Source organism: Hippocampus guttulatus, chromosome 11 (assembly GCF_054856545.1).
Source record: "Hippocampus guttulatus isolate MCC_2025c chromosome 11, RoL_Hgut_1.0, whole genome shotgun sequence".
Taxonomy (NCBI): domain Eukaryota; kingdom Metazoa; phylum Chordata; class Actinopteri; order Syngnathiformes; family Syngnathidae; genus Hippocampus; species Hippocampus guttulatus.
In genome coordinates, this window is record NC_141271.1 from 14,832,905 (window position 1) to 14,850,711 (window position 17,807).

The following is a 17,807-nucleotide window of genomic DNA, read 5'->3' on the forward strand; positions in this document are numbered from 1 at the left end:
ATTTTTGTGTGACTTAAAAATAAAAAAAATTCTGTGAAAAATATTGACAAAATGCTGTATTGTACAATTTTGGGCCTTTAGATCTTCCACCGTTAAACAAATTGACATGCATGTGTAAATAGGGAGCACCTGGTAAAGTGCTTGAAGGATTAGCAAGTTGTATGAGTTGGTTACACATGTTCAGGTCAGTTCTGTGACAACACTGTTGGCTAAACACCTCTTCTTAGACGTATGTGTGTGTGCGCGTGCGTGCTTGCAAAGGAGGACGGGATGAGGAGGACGAGGAGTGGGGGAGTGGGGGAGTAGGGGAGCACTAAATCTGCAGAGAGGACTTGGCAGCGGCTCCCCTCTTTCCTTCTCTCGCTTCATTGCTTTGGTCCTACCCAAATCCTATTTCACGGTGCCAAGTATGCGCTCCCTGGGATCTCCCTCGGCTCCCATCTCCAGACGCAGGTTTTAAGCCTCTCCTGGCACCGCCGAGGTGGAGGCATGTGACGCACATCCAACCGAGACACCCCCCCTTCCTCAATCTGTAAACCTGGCATCCACGCAGTCTCCCACCTTTCTGGCCAGAAAGTCCCTCAAGATGTCACCGGCACGCTCGGTGTCGTTTGACATAAGGTCACAAGTCGTTTGCGTGAAGACAAGCTCACTTGCTCTGGAACGCATATTCTTCCGCATTCTTGTTACGTCAGTCAAGCAAGCTCCCGATCGTCATTAGGCTCATGTCACAGTTAACGTGCAGTCGTTTTCATGAATAATCATTGGACGCGCCTCATTTATTTCCCCAAACTCATGCATTAATGCTCCTCCAATTACAGCAATTAATTAAGTGCCAAATTACCTGAAGACAACCCACCGGGCACACACTGGAACGCACTACGTTGTGTTTTGGCATCTTGGCCACAAGATGGCGGTGTTTGACTAGAATTACGCTGATGCACTGTTTCCTAATTTGACGTTCATCAATTACCTTTTGCAATATCGTATATCGAAAAGTATATGTGACCATAGCATGTAGAATGTAAAGAATATCGATCATTCAACTTGGGGAATGGTAAAAAGGGAGGGGTTTTAAGTTTGACTTTTAACACCATTTTGGACCATCTGCATGTACCAACTTCCTGTTTCAGCGTTGGATAAAATGTGTTTTACCTTCTATTTCTTTGTTATTGTACTGCCTTTAAAACTATATATATTCAATCAATTTGTTTTTGATTTCCAATTGATTTTACAATGTTTATTTTCTTAATATAACTTTGTACTTAAAGCACTTCACACAGTGACAAGAAATTATTCATTCTTCTATTTCTATAGTGCTTGAAAATAAAACCAATGAAAGCACAGGGGATAATGGAACACTCTAAATTGCCCCTAGGTGTGATTTTCAGCACAGATGGTTGTTTGTCTATGTGTTCCCCACGATTGGCGGGCAAACGGTTCAGGGTGTTTCCCACCTACTGTCCGAAGACAGCTGGGAGAGGCTCCAGCATGCCCACGACCCTCTGCACTCTGAGGCCGACGTTCTAACAGTTGACCACCGTGCCGTCCACTGTGTGTATATATATATATATATATATATATATATGTTTGCATTTGGATATACCTACATATTTTAAAATTTGTATTTGCACAAATAGACGTGCTGTGGGCCATCATGTATTTTCAAGTAGCACTCTGTGTGAGAGGTAAATATGCATCACGACCATTCTTGCAAAAGATGACATGAAGCACTTAATTCTCGCAGTCCCATCTGTGCATGCAGGAAGAGTAGTCATCATTATAATGTACCCTAAGGCCTGCTTGAAGGTAAACAACAGCATCATTATACATTAGTGGGTCATGGAGTCCTGTACTATGCATTATTGATCATGTCTGCCCTAATTGAAAGATGTTCCATCTGCAAATGAAATGACTGGTGCAGACATCCCACGCGGCCACCTGACGAACTCAAGACCCACCTCACTGGACCCAAGATGGAGATGGGGCTAATCTGAGAAGGTTCCGTATGTCCAATATGTCACACGACGCCGTTTCTCAATATACTGAAGATTCACTTTTACTTGGAGCTGCAAAAATAGCCATATCGATTTTTCTTTTCTTCTAATGTCACAAGGGAGCCTCCATGGTGTGATTTAATGCCCCCCCCCCCCTTGAAACAGTACATTAATTAAAGATGACGTGACCACCATGTGTGACAACATGGGATAGAGGCAATGGAAACAATGCGCACAGCACAATGAACATTGCTACAACATACAGTATGAGACAAACGTATTATGCTGGATTTTCCATCTATATGTGTCGTTGCACACACACAAAAAAGAGCCGGCTTTACAAATACAGCCTAAAAATGCTTCCTTTTGATTTATAGTGCAGGGAAGTATTTATTGAATGATGTTTCTTGCTGTGGCTGCAGTTTGCAGTGGTGTGGGACTGCATTGCACCGCCTCATACTGTAAGTACAGTATTGCTAATATAATTGTTATTCAGAAACAAACATACATTGCATCGTAATCCAAAACAATGTCATGTATTCAAATAACTAACTTTCCAGCTTTCTTTAATTTAAAAAATAACAGATATATTTTTCTGACAATAAATGACATTAAGCATTTAAGACCGATATGCACACAAATAACATCCCATATTGCAAAGTCATTTCAGTGTATAGAATGGGTATTTTCTATTTTGATTATATTTTATTCATATTTATCGTTATGTACTGTTTGCGCCTATAACCAAATTATTTTCCACACCTTTACAATCAAGAGTTTTACTGGGTTTTTTTTTTTACAAAACGTATTTAATAAACCAAGTACAGTCTTTTTTCAAATGTTCATTTCGTGTATTTACAGCAGATTTTTATTTTCTTTTTATTCGTGTATTCATGTTACTGGATTGATTCATACAATATGCTATGTGTTCTGTTTTTATGCAATTCAGGTAAATCACGTTTTATATGAATTAACTTTTTGTTTTTGTTCATTTTTTTGCAATTATGGAGCTTTTTAATTCACCCATGCGTGTTGGTTCGTGTGCGCACGCCTACAACAGGCGAGCCCTAGTACGCATGCGCGTCGTAGTTATCTGACGGCTGAAGCTCTTGCATGTGTATATGTGTGCGTGTGTCAGTGAGTGTAGACTCCATTAAGAGGGCCACGGCTGCCGAACCGGCGCCTCCACGCACTCCAAACTACCTCCAAGCGGCACCGTGACAGACGAGAAAGTGGATTGGATCGAGGAGTCCCGTCCCGTCCCGTCCTGTCCTGTCCTGTGCTTTGCACGAGGTGCCATATTTGTCCCCGACATGTAGCCCAGCAGTGTGGGAGATCACCGCGGTAGAAGAGGAGTGTGTGGGGAGGCTGATGCCATGAAAATCACAACAGCCCACTGAGGGAGATCACGGATACGGCGGCGGTGCACGATGATGATGAGGATGGACCCGAGTGGGGCGATTCGAGGAAGGTAACGTCCGACACGGGAGTCCACGGAGACCTCTTTTAGTCGCTTTCGGGTGGAGGATGGATTTCAGCCGACTCCGGAACATCATCAGCCGATACGTAAGCGTCCCCAAAACACACGCTCGCGCACACCACATACACTACATCCCACTCCCACGAACATGAACGGTATATTAAAGCAAATGTGGGCAAGCCGTGGCTCGTGGGCACCGTTTGATCCACCACACCGTGCTAAAAACACCTGAGGAACGGTTATTTTAAAAAGGAGATGTTGGTACCGCTTTTTTTTCCCAAACCGATACAAGTATGAGTACTCCTGAGTCTTCATTGATACCAGTAGCAAATAATCAATACCACTCTTATGATCCAGAACATTTTTGACTCATAGTAAGCCCTGCATTGCAGGATTTAAGTTCCAAATAAGACAAACGACTTGCTCTGGTTACACATTTATTTGTACTATATTAGCAAAAGTGCAAAATCTACCTGAGTTTGCACATTCAGAATAAGTTGAGCCTGTTGTGTTGGAGTACTGGTGCGGGGGTAGACTATGAGTTCTTTTCTTATTGAAAAATGGTCAATTTATATATTATTACATAACACTAGAGAAGTTTTTTACTTCCACCTACTCCTTTGAACATATAATTGGACTGTAAGATAACTGTCATCATTTCTTACAATTTTACTGACCTTCACTTTCTGTCAATTTATTACTGTCCTGTATATTTTTATATGTTCAATAAACAAACAAACAAGTGCAAAACCATACCCGTTTACCTGGTAACTGTTAAGCGGCACACAATGAATTTGGAAAATAGGACTGGGCAATACAGTTGAAAAATTGAATGCAATGCAAGTATTTCCCATCAGCCGATACTGAATAAATATAGATTTTTTTTTACCCATCCAAAATAAGAAATAATAGTAAGCACATTAAAGATAACGATAGTACAACAATCCAGAGGAAAAACTACTTTTTAAAAAATATATGTGCACAAATGTACAGTACATCTAAAGTAGGCAAAAGTGAGTATAGTACTCTGTATAATACTACCAGTACACTATTTGAAAGTGTTTTATTGCCTTTACTGCATTTCACAAGAAAAATAGTTGCTATTAATTTTTTCCCCTCATTTTCCAATCCGCTTTATCATCACAAGGGTCGCGGGGGGTGCTGGAGCCTATCCCAGCTGTCTTCGGGCCATAGGCGGGGGACACCCTGAACCACTTGCAAGCCAATCGCAGAGTTGCTATTAATGCACTGTGTAATGCATTGGCAGCGACGTCCCTAACTTGTTGTGAGTCGTGTATTATTTCAAAGGGCAGTAGGCTTAGGTGTTAATATATCTGCCTCGCAGTTCTGAGTTTCGGGATTGAAATCTTGACCTTCCGGTGTGGCGTTTGAATGTTCTCCTTGTGCCTGCATGGGTTTTCTGCGTGTACTCTGGCTTGCCCCTAATTTCAAAAACATGTTAAGTTAATTGAAGAGTGCCAAATCTCCTTTCATCCACCACCCTTATGAGTACTACAGAAAATGGCTGCATGGATATTATTTTCAAGCATCGCAGCACTGAACTGGTCTCCTATAAGAAAAAAGCTACCGTCCCCCTTGCATTCAAAGCATCATTGTGTGAAATCCACGTGTGCGTTATCTTAATTAGCTACAGGGTGCTAAAAACAAACCCCAAATGTTTGCCCGCATGTGCGAGCCATTGACTTTGGCTGAATGGGGAACATGCCAGTAAAGCCCCACATGCGACACCGCGCGGCTGAATGTCCGGAATCGAAATCAACTTGGCTGGCCCACTTTTGAAGTTGCTAAAGGGAAGCCCGCAACCCGCATACAAAATGCACTCCGCTAACATTAGGAACACCTGCAAAAGCTGATGACAGAGGCCGTTTTGTTGTTTTTACATATTACCGTGTGTAACTTCTTTTTGCTCTTTTGTGACATTGAGTGTTTAATGAGAAGATAATTTGACTCGAAAGTGTTCAGTAACACAGCCACTGTACGACCGTTTGCCGTTAGCATGTCGATGGGCTTTTACGTCGACTTCACTGGCGATGTTTTCAAAGCAAAGTATGCCTTGTATTTAAATATTATGTATATCAAAAATGTCGCCACATGAGAGCAATTAAATGGAATTGTGTCACTTGAACCCTGCCGTGTAAATCGAGCCTGACTTGGCGTGATACTGTTTTAAATTTGGACTCAGAGTAGTAATTAACTTGTTTTTGCTCTTGCGTGACAGCTATGAGTGCTCGAAAAATGGTGGCACATCTTTAATGAATCGCAAATTCTGCTTTTGTTTTTTTCATGACAAAAATATTTTGGATTGAGTTTCCGGTTTTATTTTCTCATAGCTGTTGGCTTTACAATGGGTGTATCTTATTTTTAGTTTTAATTTTTTATTTCCAGAAAGAAACATGCCCCTGCAGTAACATAGAGTAATACTAGCTTTCTGATGGCCACCTTTTGACTCCGGAATGGATTAATAATTTATTTTCGTTTTTTTCCTCTGAGAAATATTGTTTGAAGTCAACAACGACAAAACAACAGCATGAAATCGACCGAAGGGCAAGAGTAGCCTACTTGTTGGTGTTCATTAAGGGCGCAGCTGGTTACATGGCGTCCGACTGTGACACTCACTCGACTCAGCGCATGACCCACGACCTTTGAACCCGACCGTAAAAGTCTCAGGTGCTCTGAGGATAACGGTCTTGTTATGATGTTTATTTATTATTTTTACACCTGCACACTTTGTATTGCGAGCGCTCCAGCGGCGGAGTCCATAAGAGTGTCACAACCACAAGCGCGGCGCTGCACAGAGTTGGGGGAGAGAGCGGGTGGGTCTTTGAACGCACCCGCTCACCTCATCTGTCACCCGCCTGGTTGTTTGCATCCTGGATGCAACATTACACCGTTGATGGCCAGTGAATCATGAATTCAATTATATGGGTATTGACGGAAAGGAGAGAGGGATGATATATGTATCTACGTTAGCCATTACCGCAGCGTTATTTCCAGCAGACGCTTCTTTAACGAGGGCTGCACGGAAGAACCAACATTACAGTGCCGCTTGACTTACATGGCTCCACCCCTCTTGACCTCTTGCATGCAGAAAACACTTAATTCAGGAAAGCATGTCGTGCATTTGAATGTAATATTTTTCAGTTGGCTTGATGAATCATTTGACAATCCCATTTTTAGTTCATCTCGTTGAAATGTTTAGCAGCACTATGTGATTATAACTATGGGTTGAAGAATTTTTTTTCATAGTCAGTTTTTTCATAGATAATGTGATGAAAGTCGAGTTGAAGCCGATAAATGTACCTGTATAATGTCATTGATTGGTCAGCACAGCGATTCGCAACCTTTTTGCGCCACAGACCAGTTTCACGTAATCAACACTTGAATGAAAATATAGCTCACCGTTGTGTAAAGAAAAAAAAAACAATTTGTATTAATTGGCCGAAAACAGTCATTCCAGTTCGAAAATCTTCAAATTATAAATGATTGACGGTTATGTCAACAATGTTACTTAGCACAACAACACAAAAAAAATGTCTTGACAATAATATGTTCCATGCAGCCCCATTAGTCTAAACACGGTATTCTGAATGACATTGCATTTGTGCAAATTCTCACAGTGCGGTCCTTTTGCTACTTGCAGTTGACTGAAAATGACATCAGTGTCACTCAGGGGTGAGGTCACGGCTCAGCTTTAGAAAGCAGGTGGTATATGATTTGTCATAACCGCAGCTTTGAGCAACAGTGATGTCATTTTCAGGCGACGGCAAGAGGCAAAATGGCCGCCCCTTGATATGGATAAAAACGGGTGCATTCTGCTACTTAACTCATATTCTACAAGCGCAATTTAAACCAGAATGCCGTGTTTCGATTAATGGGATCTCATCCAACATGTTGTAAAGAAAATATTTGAGTTTGTCATCCCTTGTCCAACAAGCTAGTCATGCAGGTAAGGCCTTCATTTTGTAATTGCTTCAATGTCGGAAATGTGTACCTGTGCAGCGCCCAGATCTAGAAAGCAGCGTTGTCTCTAATGAGATTTATCAGGAAATGGACCTGTTGTGCATGATGGTGTGTTAGCACACGTGTTATATTTTGTCTCATCGTGCCCTTTGTCATGTGGTAATAATAGCCGTGGCGTGATGCCTCGGCGGGGTGCCGCCTGTGAAGACTGCACGAGTATGTGCAGTCATACATACACTGCATGAGTATGTATGTACTTGGAAGGCTTTGTCCAATTGAAAGACCGCTACAAAGGGCTTGCATTTGGTTGGCTCATCATGGGAGAGACTTGCTGCGGCGTCTCCTGACTTAAAAAAAAAAAAAAGGGGGGGGGGGGGACTAAGCTGAAAATCGAACAACAATAAAGCATCGTTTTAATCTCCCCATCATGTGCAAACGTGACTCCCACGGCCCCCCTTTTGATCAAATGGGCCAAACAGAACAAACTATGGTGATAAACACTCAACAGGAACAGATGGAGACATTTCCAACATGGCAGCTGAAATATGATACGGCAAGTAATCAACCAAAATGTTGTTCGGCGTTGCAGATCCTACAAAAAAAAATTCCCAGCAAGTTTATTTTCTTCAACTGCAGTATGTTATACCAGATCACTTTTATGACACCAAAAAAGCATGGTGTGATGGTCATGGAAGAAGTGGGTTGGTACAAAGAGAGCAAGTGTTTGAGAATAGAGCGTGAAAGCGTGTGGGTATATTTTGAGAGGCTCCCTCACACCCATTCACAAACTGTACTCGGGACACTCCGTACAGCATAACACTGGAAGCGTCGCTATGTCATCCATGAATCGATGAAATTCAAAATAAACCGCTTTATTTGTTTGCAATCTCCATTTCATTATTGTACACTATAGATGCGCCAAACAACAGACGAATGGCATTTCAATTCATTTTGATTGGGAAAATTGACTGTATGGCATTAGCCTTTTGATTCGGTGAAGCAGCATATGGCTCACCGCCCAACGTTTTTTTTTTTTGTCAAGTTACTCTAAACAACTCTAAGTTTGCCGTCACAATGTGGCTCACGTTTCGCAAAGTGGGTTCATAGTTAGCATGTTAGCCAGAAGCAGTGGCGGTTCGGGGGGGGGGGGGGGGGGCAACGGGGGCCAGTGCCCCTGTAGCACCGATTCTGCCCCCCCCCTGTGGCCCCCCTCCGAGCGTAGATTACGCAGTCGTGCTGAGTCGCCGACGCGAAAGGTGGAACGAAAGTGCGTGATTTAACATTCTAGTCGGACCATTTAGTGTGCTGCGCCACTTAAAAATGAGCGGGAAAATGAGAAGCAGTCCGCAGAGAAGGAAATTACCACGACACGAGTGCTATTTGCGTGTGTGTGCGCGCGCGCGTGTGTGTGTGTGCGCGTGTATGTGTGTGCGCGCGTGTGCGTGCGTGTGTGTGTGTGTAACTTTTTTAGTCTCCCTTTTTATTTTAATTTTTATTTAACAGGATCAATATATAAGACATTGCCTTTTAAAATTTGGATAATTATATGCATGTAAAACATCTAGCTTCAGTGTATTTGCAATTTTTGTCCCCGGCAGGCTGGTACCATATCATCAACTGGCTTGAATATTCTCAACAGATGGACACGGCGTATTGTTACGCTTGCAGACATTTTAGCCCTCCTAATACTGTTTTTTTCTCATCACTGTAATGTTATGACTACAATTTCAAAGTCTGAAGAAATAAAAAGTCAAATAAGATTTTGAATTTGTCTTTTTAGCCCTGGGTTGAATGTGCCCCCCCCCCCCATCAAAACCCCTGCCCCCTGCCCGACCCCCTCAGTGAAATTGATCCAGAACCGCCACTGGCCAGAAGACCTTGCATACTGCATTGTGTGTGTGTGTGTGTGTGTGTGTGTGTGTGTGTGTGTGTGTACTCTGTGAAATCAATCTTTTTATGTTATTTTTGTAAGGAATACTACTACAAAGAAAGAACAGTAATGTCGAAAATATTGACACAACAGTCCGAAAATATTGACACGACAGTCCGATGAATGTTTTAGCGGCTAATCGTCATTTCCAAACGCGTTAACGTGTTCACCATCCACCACCGCGGGTCATAAAACATGTCCTCCTTTTGATCCGGTGGGCGCCAGATAGCCGAAGAGCCTCCGAAAGGTTTCTCACACGGTCACGGCTTCTCCATTCCCCTCGGCCGCTCTCGAAAGACAAAAGTGACAAGTTGCTGTTTTAGGCAGTTCTATTTCTGTGATACGCTCTCACCCGCATCTCATAGACGGACGCCTATGCTGTACGTCGCTCTGCTGGCATGTGGGAATGACTTCTCACGGCTTCCCACCAGGTTGTTAGCACGTCGCCTGTGTCGAATTGGGATGAAAGGAGGAAGAGGGTCATGGATGGCATAGATTATGGTGGTGGTTTCAAGGGGGTGCTGGGGAGGGGTGAAGTAGCACTGCCAAATTCAAGAGTTACATCACAGTTGGAGTCGAGCGGGGGACGCTGCATACACATTTTTATTTTATTTTTTTCCCCCCCAAGTAATCCGACAATGTTGTCTCCTTTTTTTTTTTCTAATCCTGTGATGCCGCAGGATGTTTGCATCATGAGACGGTTGAGAAAAAGGTTACAGCTGGAGAGAAATTTAAGCATACTGTGCTCTAATGGGACTTTTATACAGAGATATTTCACTTGAGTTGTACCCAAAAAAAAGAACAAGTGCTCTTGTCTTGAAAGGGGACATGCTCTGCATTTTTTTCCCCCAAATTTAGGAGCGTTCCCATGTGTCTTAAAGATTTCCGCCACACTTACTCTGGCTAAAATCACTCAGTTCTGTCTCATACAAATGTCAAGTCCAGCTTTTGTTTTTATAACATCCAGAGGTCAGAGCTTGGGCGCGCGATGAGTAGATCGGAAAACTTTACGAATCCCTCCAAAGCGCAGGAGATATTTACACCTTCACAACTAGACGCACAAAGACGTACACAAAGCCAACGCTGGCTAATAAACTGTAATTACATCACCAACTCCCTACAATAAAGCAAACGCTCATAAAGATTCGATTGCATTTTCTCTCACTGAGGCAGCACTTCATCACCAAGCCGCCAAATTACGCATCGTCAATTTGAGTAGCGGATCGACATGATATTTCCAGAAACAAAACCCACTTTGACAAGTTGACTGTATCTGTGTTTTTACTTGGTTATTTAAATTCGCCCTTCTGACTAGGCAGCACGATAGCGTCATCTATATGTGTAATTGTATACACGTTGGTCAATTTTCTGTTATATGTACCCTAATGGCATTCGAAATTTAAAAATCTTATCTGAAGTCAACCAAAATCTATATGACTCATATTATAAGGAGCAGACAGACCATTTTGTCTCAATAAATTAAACGGAGCAGCCAGACCATTTGTTATGTCGTAATAAATTTTATTTCCTCTTCTATGGTTATTAGCACTTTTTTTTTTTTTTGTCTCTGTAAGTCAGAAGAGCTGGAGTTTTACAGGATTTGCTGAGTTGGTTGAACTCCAAATCATATGACTTAAGGAACATTTCACTTTGGATTTGTCACTGTAAATGAAACCCGGTCGTTGTTTGCTGCACCAAACCATTGTTGCCATGGCATTTAATGGTGCGCATTTATCAGTATGCTAACTCCACAGCGTCTTACCATAGATTATCACGTGTCGTATTTGGTGATATATTTCACACTAATTTTAGCTCCCCCACAAGCTCATTTCTAGGTTTCTAGATGAAGGCACAGTTACAATTCGGCTCTGCTTGTCTCGCGAAGTGTGATTTCTTTTCGTCACTCCTCTGTGACAGTTAACGATTCATTTTCCTTCGTCGCAAATTCTATTCTTTCATAGTTCAGGTTCAGGGCTATAGAAAATGGTTGGATGGATAGACTGTGAGGTTGTAGCCAAGTGGCCGGTGAGTCGATGTTAACACAGAGCGGCGCCGCTTCAACCTTTGCCTGTTTAAACATGAGGAGTTCATTAAAAAGAAACTAATAATAAAGCGCTGGTTCAATGAGGGATGCCAGCTCAACATGGGGCTCGTTCGTCCCTGCGGCACAGCGTGGAGGCGACACGGAGGAGGGACAAGATACGACCATTTAATCAGGCCGCTTAATGGTCTGTTACTTTTTTTATTGCGCCTCGATAGGTAGCTGCCCCGTGGAAACTGCTTGGGGGTCGGAGGTTGCTCTTATTGGCGCTAGCTGAGACGGTCTAACTCAAAAGTGCCAACATAAAGATATGGCCAAGAACCTTTTTACGGTTCAGGCGATAGCACTTTTGCTGCAGTAAAACCAGCCTGACGCCATTGTGTTGCAGCTAATAAAGAAAAAGCGCTCCATGTCAGGTGCGGACTGGCCGAGGCCACTTTGTATGATGGAGCGAATGCAGAAACGGGAACGGAACAATGAACCGGAGGTTGATTGGGATCAGTGAGGATTAATGATCAGATAAGTGCAAACGACTTTGTATAATCTGATCTATTCCTCCACACAGCCAGGACCGCAAAGCGCTTTAGACATGTCGCTATGATGGCAAAGAAGAATAGAACAATGCGGATTTAAGGAGATGACGTTTATTTGTGATGCGGTCATCTGTTTCGTATGACTCATGATCTATATCCGGCCATCCGTTTCCTGTGCGCCTTTATCCTGTTCGGAGTTGCTGGTAACTGGAGCCAAGATCAGCTGTCTTTGGGGCAAAAGGCGGGGTACACCCAGGACTGGTTGCCAGTCAATCGCGGGGCACACCCAGAAGCGGAAATCTGATGATACAAAAAAGATAACGAGAAGCCGCGAACGACTTTAAGCTGCGCTGCCAAGACGCACAATATTGAATGAAGACAAAATCATTTTCACAAGAATCTCTTCACATCACAATTTACACGTACTGCTCCACCACGTGCAAATGAGTTCGCTCTGTGGTTCTTTGGTTATCGCTACACTTTAATACTTCATCGTGTGTCCAATTTATGAAGGGTGAGTGTACATTGATTTTGAAATTGATAAAATTCAGATTTTATACAACATATGACAAGCAGCTCTGTGTTTGACCCTATGACGTTCTACACCAACCACAATACAAAATACATTACCTCTCTGACAGTGTTCATCAAAAGTGAACATGTTTGTAGAGGGTTATTTATCTTTTTTTTTCTTTTTTAATCTAACCGTTGGATCTCATTAGTGTATCATCGCCTTGTTTTCACTCATCTCTTGCACTATTTCTGGGTCATGTGCCACCCACCCCTTTCACTGTTTTGATGGGGTCTCAAGCCAGCTGACACAAGTGGCGGCGCTTCTATTTTTGTCCTCTCAACCCGCCCGGCGCCTGTTGATCGCTCTGTGTAACTTCAAGATGTGCACTTCGCACCTCCATCCTGTTATTTTTTCAGAGCTTGTTGTATATGGAACTTGCAAGCTTTTTATTTAGTGTGCAGCGCATTCTATTTTTAACAGTTCTGTTTTGATATGTGTAAATTGTATTTTATTTTAGATAGAAATTGGTGTTCATACCAAAAGCCGTTAAAACAAATTGCATAACACACTCCACAAACATGGCCGACACGCTACAGCAGGGGTGTCGAACTATTTTTTTGTCGCAGGCCACCATGGAGTTACGTCTTCCCTCGGAAGGCCATTACGACAGTGAAACCGAATAAATGTTCGATCATCAAATCGTATTATTATTTATATAATATATATATATATATATATATATATATATACTGTATATATTTTATACAAATCAAATTGATGAATTACAAGTTTTGAAACCAGTCAACTGTTTGTTGTTTGTTCAATTATAATTGTTCAGCGTAAAAACAATGATTGCAAAAGCTCAACGTTATTTATTACACGTGACAATTTGACATTTTGGTCCAGATTTGAGCAAGGATCATGGAAGTTGACACACATGATTTGCATTCGCGGGCCACATAAAATGATGCGGTGGGCCGGATGTGGCCCCTGGGCCTCGAGTTTGACACCCGTGTGCTACAGACTGTTAAAAACGCTATATTTAGCAATGAAAGCACAACTTTTCAAAATTGTTATCACAATTTTTGGTGGAATTCTAAAGTGGTGAGTTCATACATTCGCTAACTACTAGCGCAATGCTCAAGCTAACGGTGGAATAAAATGTTGCTTCTGACCATGCAAACCATCAAATGTTATTCATTAGTGGTAACTTCCAGGACTGACATTTGACCTTGATATTCCATCGTGAACCCCCCCCCCCCCCCCCACCAAAAAACATCCCATTTATTCGTGGCATCTGTGCCAAAGTGTTGAGGGCTCAATAAAACAATGAAGTGCTTGTTCCAGAACTTTTCAGTGGACGATCAGCATTGCACGTTTGGTGCTGTGTCAGCCGGGTCGCTCTGCCAGCGGATGTTTTCATTGGGGCTGGAGTGTTTTGAGCATTGTCCAATGTCGTTTCATGAAGAACACCTTGGAGGTGGACAATGGACTCTGCTAACCCAAAGATCCGTTGATCAACTCAATTCAACTGTTTTTTTCCCCCAAATGTTTTTTTTTAATGCATTTGTTTTATTCAACCGTATGTTGAAATAGGTTGATCCATTACTTAAACCGATTTTCTTCTATCGTTACCTGTGTTTCTAATTGTATCCGCTTTTCTCTCTCGCTCTCTCTCCATCAGTGTGTGGGGGAGGAGAACTGGGTCGACAGTCGGACGGTCTACATCGGTCATAAAGAACCCCCTCCGGGAGCTGAGGCCTACATCCCTCAGCGTTACCCCGACAACCGTATTGTGTCCTCAAAGGTCAGAAGATCCTTTTAATTATTTAGATCTGCCAATGGAAATTACTGTCTCAGGGACCATATTTCTTTTTTTTATTTTGAAGAAACACGACATTTAGGAACCCATTCGTGATCATCATAGATAATTGTCGTTTAAATCTTATTGGGGTTTTTCTAACAGTTCCTCTGAGGGAATTTGACACAGAATACCATCAAATTCTGACCCACGGGCTGTAGGTTCCCCACGCCTGGTTTAGCGTCTCTACTCTCCATTGCCATGACAGTGACCCCCCCACTATAAATCGCAACATTTTGCCTCATTAGCGTTCATCAAAAGGTTTTGTAATTTGTACAAGATGGCAACAAAACACTGTTTCTCTTAAAGAAGGTTATAGCCTGTCTAAACGAAGATCCTCTCCTCACCAAGATAGTACCAAATGGCGTCAAAGCACTATTTTTATGTTAGAAATGGCTTTGGCATGAATCCAAACAGGTGTGTTTTCCAGCAAATAAGGAAAAAAAATCTACGAAGACCGTTTTATAGCTGTTCACTTTATTTTGTTTAAAACTCACATTGAGATATCTTTTTTAATCGATTAATTTTACTCTAAGAGTGATGGTGGTAGGGTGGACCAGTGTTTAGCGCATCGACCTCACAGTGCAGAGGTACCGGGTTCAATTCCAGCTCTGGCCTCCCTGTGGGGAGTTTGCATGTTCTCCCCGGGCCTGCGTGGGTTTTCTCCGGGTACTCCGGTTTCCTCCCACATTTCCAAAAACATTCATGGCAGGCTTATTGAACACTCTATGGTGTGGTTGTTTGTCTGTGTGTGCCCTCCAATTGCCTGGAAACCGGTTCAGGGTGTCTCCCACCGACTGCCCGAAGATGGCTGGGATAGGCTACAGCAACCCCCAGCGACCCTTATGAGGATAAAGCAGATCGGAAAATGGATGGAGTGATAGTGGTATTGTTTTTCATTTTGACAGTACACCTTCTGGAACTTCATCCCCAAGAACCTGTTTGAACAGTTCCGAAGAATTGCCAACTTTTACTTTTTGGTCATCTTTCTTGTCCAGGTGAGAATATCATCATTCATGTATTCTGATCAAACTGTCTAGTTCTATTTGTATATCCATGGTATGGTTGGGAATTTTGAGTGACGTCAGAACCGCTGTTTTCCATGTTGCACTGCATTCCCGTTTTCCGACTCACTGTTACACACCACTACTTATGACACCGTCCTACTTTGAATCACAGCTTAGAATTTTCTCAAAAGAGTAAACCCCCCTCCAAAACTTGTGCTGAGCCAGGCCCATTTTTCAAATCCATGTACCGATATTTATGATATATTTTTTCCAAATTCGTTGCACAGACACATTTTTTTGGACTCGGTTTGCTAGGTGATGATACTCTGCTGTGCTACGATGGCTCATATTTCCCATCCCTTCCAACGCTAATTTCATGAATTTTATCAACTACAAATCCTTCCTGACTGTGATATATTTCTTCCATACTATGTACTTCAACTTACGGAGTTCTGTGTTGAGCGAGCTTTCCAATCAAACCCGTCTTTGGAAAATAGGATAAAGATTATGAAAGTATCAAACACAAATAGTCCCAACTCAAATCTTGACCACCATCGACTTTGCATTAAGACCTTTGCCGTAAAGTGGTGCCTCATCATCAGTTTGAAGGCGTCTTAATTTTCCTAATATGGTTGGAACTGTAAAAAGTCGTAAGTTGGGCCCCTCCCACCTAATGTATGTCATGGGTCTTCCGCTCCAGCTCATCATCGACACCCCCACCAGCCCAGTCACCAGTGGGCTGCCCCTGTTCTTTGTTATCACAGTAACTGCCATCAAGCAGGTATACCACACACACACACACACACACACACTCACACACACACTTCTAGCCCACACCTTACAGCCTCAGACTCCAATCAGCTGTTCTATTATCTGTACATACATGCATTCCTCTCCGGGCGCATTGAAAATGTCTGCTGATGTGAGAAATATGGTAATGAATGCTCTCCTCTGTTCATCACTGGAGCCCCCAGGGGAGATTCAGCCCCCACCCCCACCCCCCTGGCGCGCTGCTATCAATGATAGATGGGGCCATGCTGGCTAAAGAGAAGCGAAATTTAGCGGGACATAAATCTAAAGCGTGACGCGTCGGCACGAAATCAAGCAAGCAGGTCACCCAGCTCAACGTGTGCAGCGCTAATTAATCACACCCAGGTTTACATTTGCGCAATCATCTGTCCAACCCTCAGCCCCCTCCTCTCCTTCTCCATCTTTAACAACCTTGTCCTCTCAGGGCTACGAGGATTGGCTGCGGCACAAAGCCGACTGCTCCATCAATGAGTGTCCGGTGGACGTGGTGCAGCGGGGGAAGGCGGCGAGGACGCAGAGTCACAAGCTGAGGGTAAGCTCCGGCTTGTTAAAGGCAAGCAGCACCTGTGGTCATGAAACAAACATTGTCTTGTCCACATTTGTCTCCTGTCTACCACACGCCCTGTGGTCCTCGTGACACTGAGCCCACTCCAAGGTAACGTGTCTGTAGTACGTTATGAAATATAGAGTACGCACATGGTGCCTTGACTGGGTCACACTTGTTCCATAACTATGCTTGTAACTCAAAGCAAGGAAATAATCCTTCCCCATTGAAATGAATGCAAAGTCCATTAATCAGCCCCACAAAAAAATACTAACATATTTTTTACCATATATTTATATATATAACTATATATTTATATTTTTTAAATACTTGGTACAAAAAAATACGTAATTTTTTTGTACCAAAAAATACTAACATATTTTTTTGTACCAAGTATTTAAAAAATATAAATATATAGTACTCTAATGAACATTGGCAAAAAAAATAAAGAGAAAGTGTGCGCACACACTTGCAAGTCTTTGCCGCTCAGTGCGATACGGGCTTAACGAAAGCTGAGAAAAAAAAAGAACTATTGTTCAAAAGCCGTTCACGGGCGCCAGAATGAGCGTGTTTGCAAAAACGTTCATCAGGTAGAAATAGACTACGCTCAATTCAAGTTCACTCAAAATATGAACAAGTTCATGAACTGTGATTCATTCATCTCGTTCAGGTACAACACTGCCTGTGAATGTTGCACCGTTTGTGTATGGATATCAGTCCTTAAAGGATTATACCTATATAACATTGATGCTAGTTTTGTTAACCGGTCTGTGGCATTTTCCATTGTATGTTAGCATTAAGCGGGCCAATTAGGTAAGTTGTGTGGTTAGGTTGATGTCTCTGTAAAAGAAAAATACATGTCTTCGAAATTTCATACAGCACAGAGAACAGCGTTGTTAGTAACCCTCCCAAATTTGAATGATTTAAAAAAAAAATTTGCCAGATGTTTAAAAAGAGGCTTAAAAATGAAACATTGCACATGCAAAATGAGGCCTCAAACTAGTGAAAAGTCAAGTCATTGTCTTTGTCCTCAAACACTGGTTTTGAAAACTGCATTGCATTATCCTGAGATCTGTTCCTAATATTTTGATGGCCCCTTTGACATTTCG

At 42.4% G+C, this 17,807-nt stretch overlaps 1 protein-coding gene across 6 annotated transcripts in view; it reads left to right on the forward strand.

Annotated features, from left to right (window-relative positions):
- Nucleotides 1-3,107: 3,107 nt before the first annotated feature.
- Nucleotides 3,108-17,807, forward strand: part of LOC147198278 (phospholipid-transporting ATPase IH-like) — a 34,528-nt gene continuing 19,828 nt past the window's right edge. For 4 of the 6 annotated variants that reach the window (XM_086123160.1, XM_086123161.1, XM_086123162.1 and 1 more), the window contains exons 1-5: nucleotides 3,108-3,563; nucleotides 14,161-14,283; nucleotides 15,246-15,335; nucleotides 16,045-16,125; nucleotides 16,579-16,686. In XM_086123160.1, coding sequence (XP_085979286.1) covers nucleotides 3,525-3,563; nucleotides 14,161-14,283; nucleotides 15,246-15,335; nucleotides 16,045-16,125; nucleotides 16,579-16,686 — 441 coding nt within the window. In that variant the 5' untranslated portion in view covers nucleotides 3,108-3,524. Of the gene's footprint in view, nucleotides 3,564-14,160; nucleotides 14,284-15,245; nucleotides 15,336-16,044; nucleotides 16,126-16,460; nucleotides 16,810-17,807 lie in introns of those variants that run through there. The other 2 variants (XM_086123164.1, XM_086123165.1) reach the window with 2 other exon arrangements.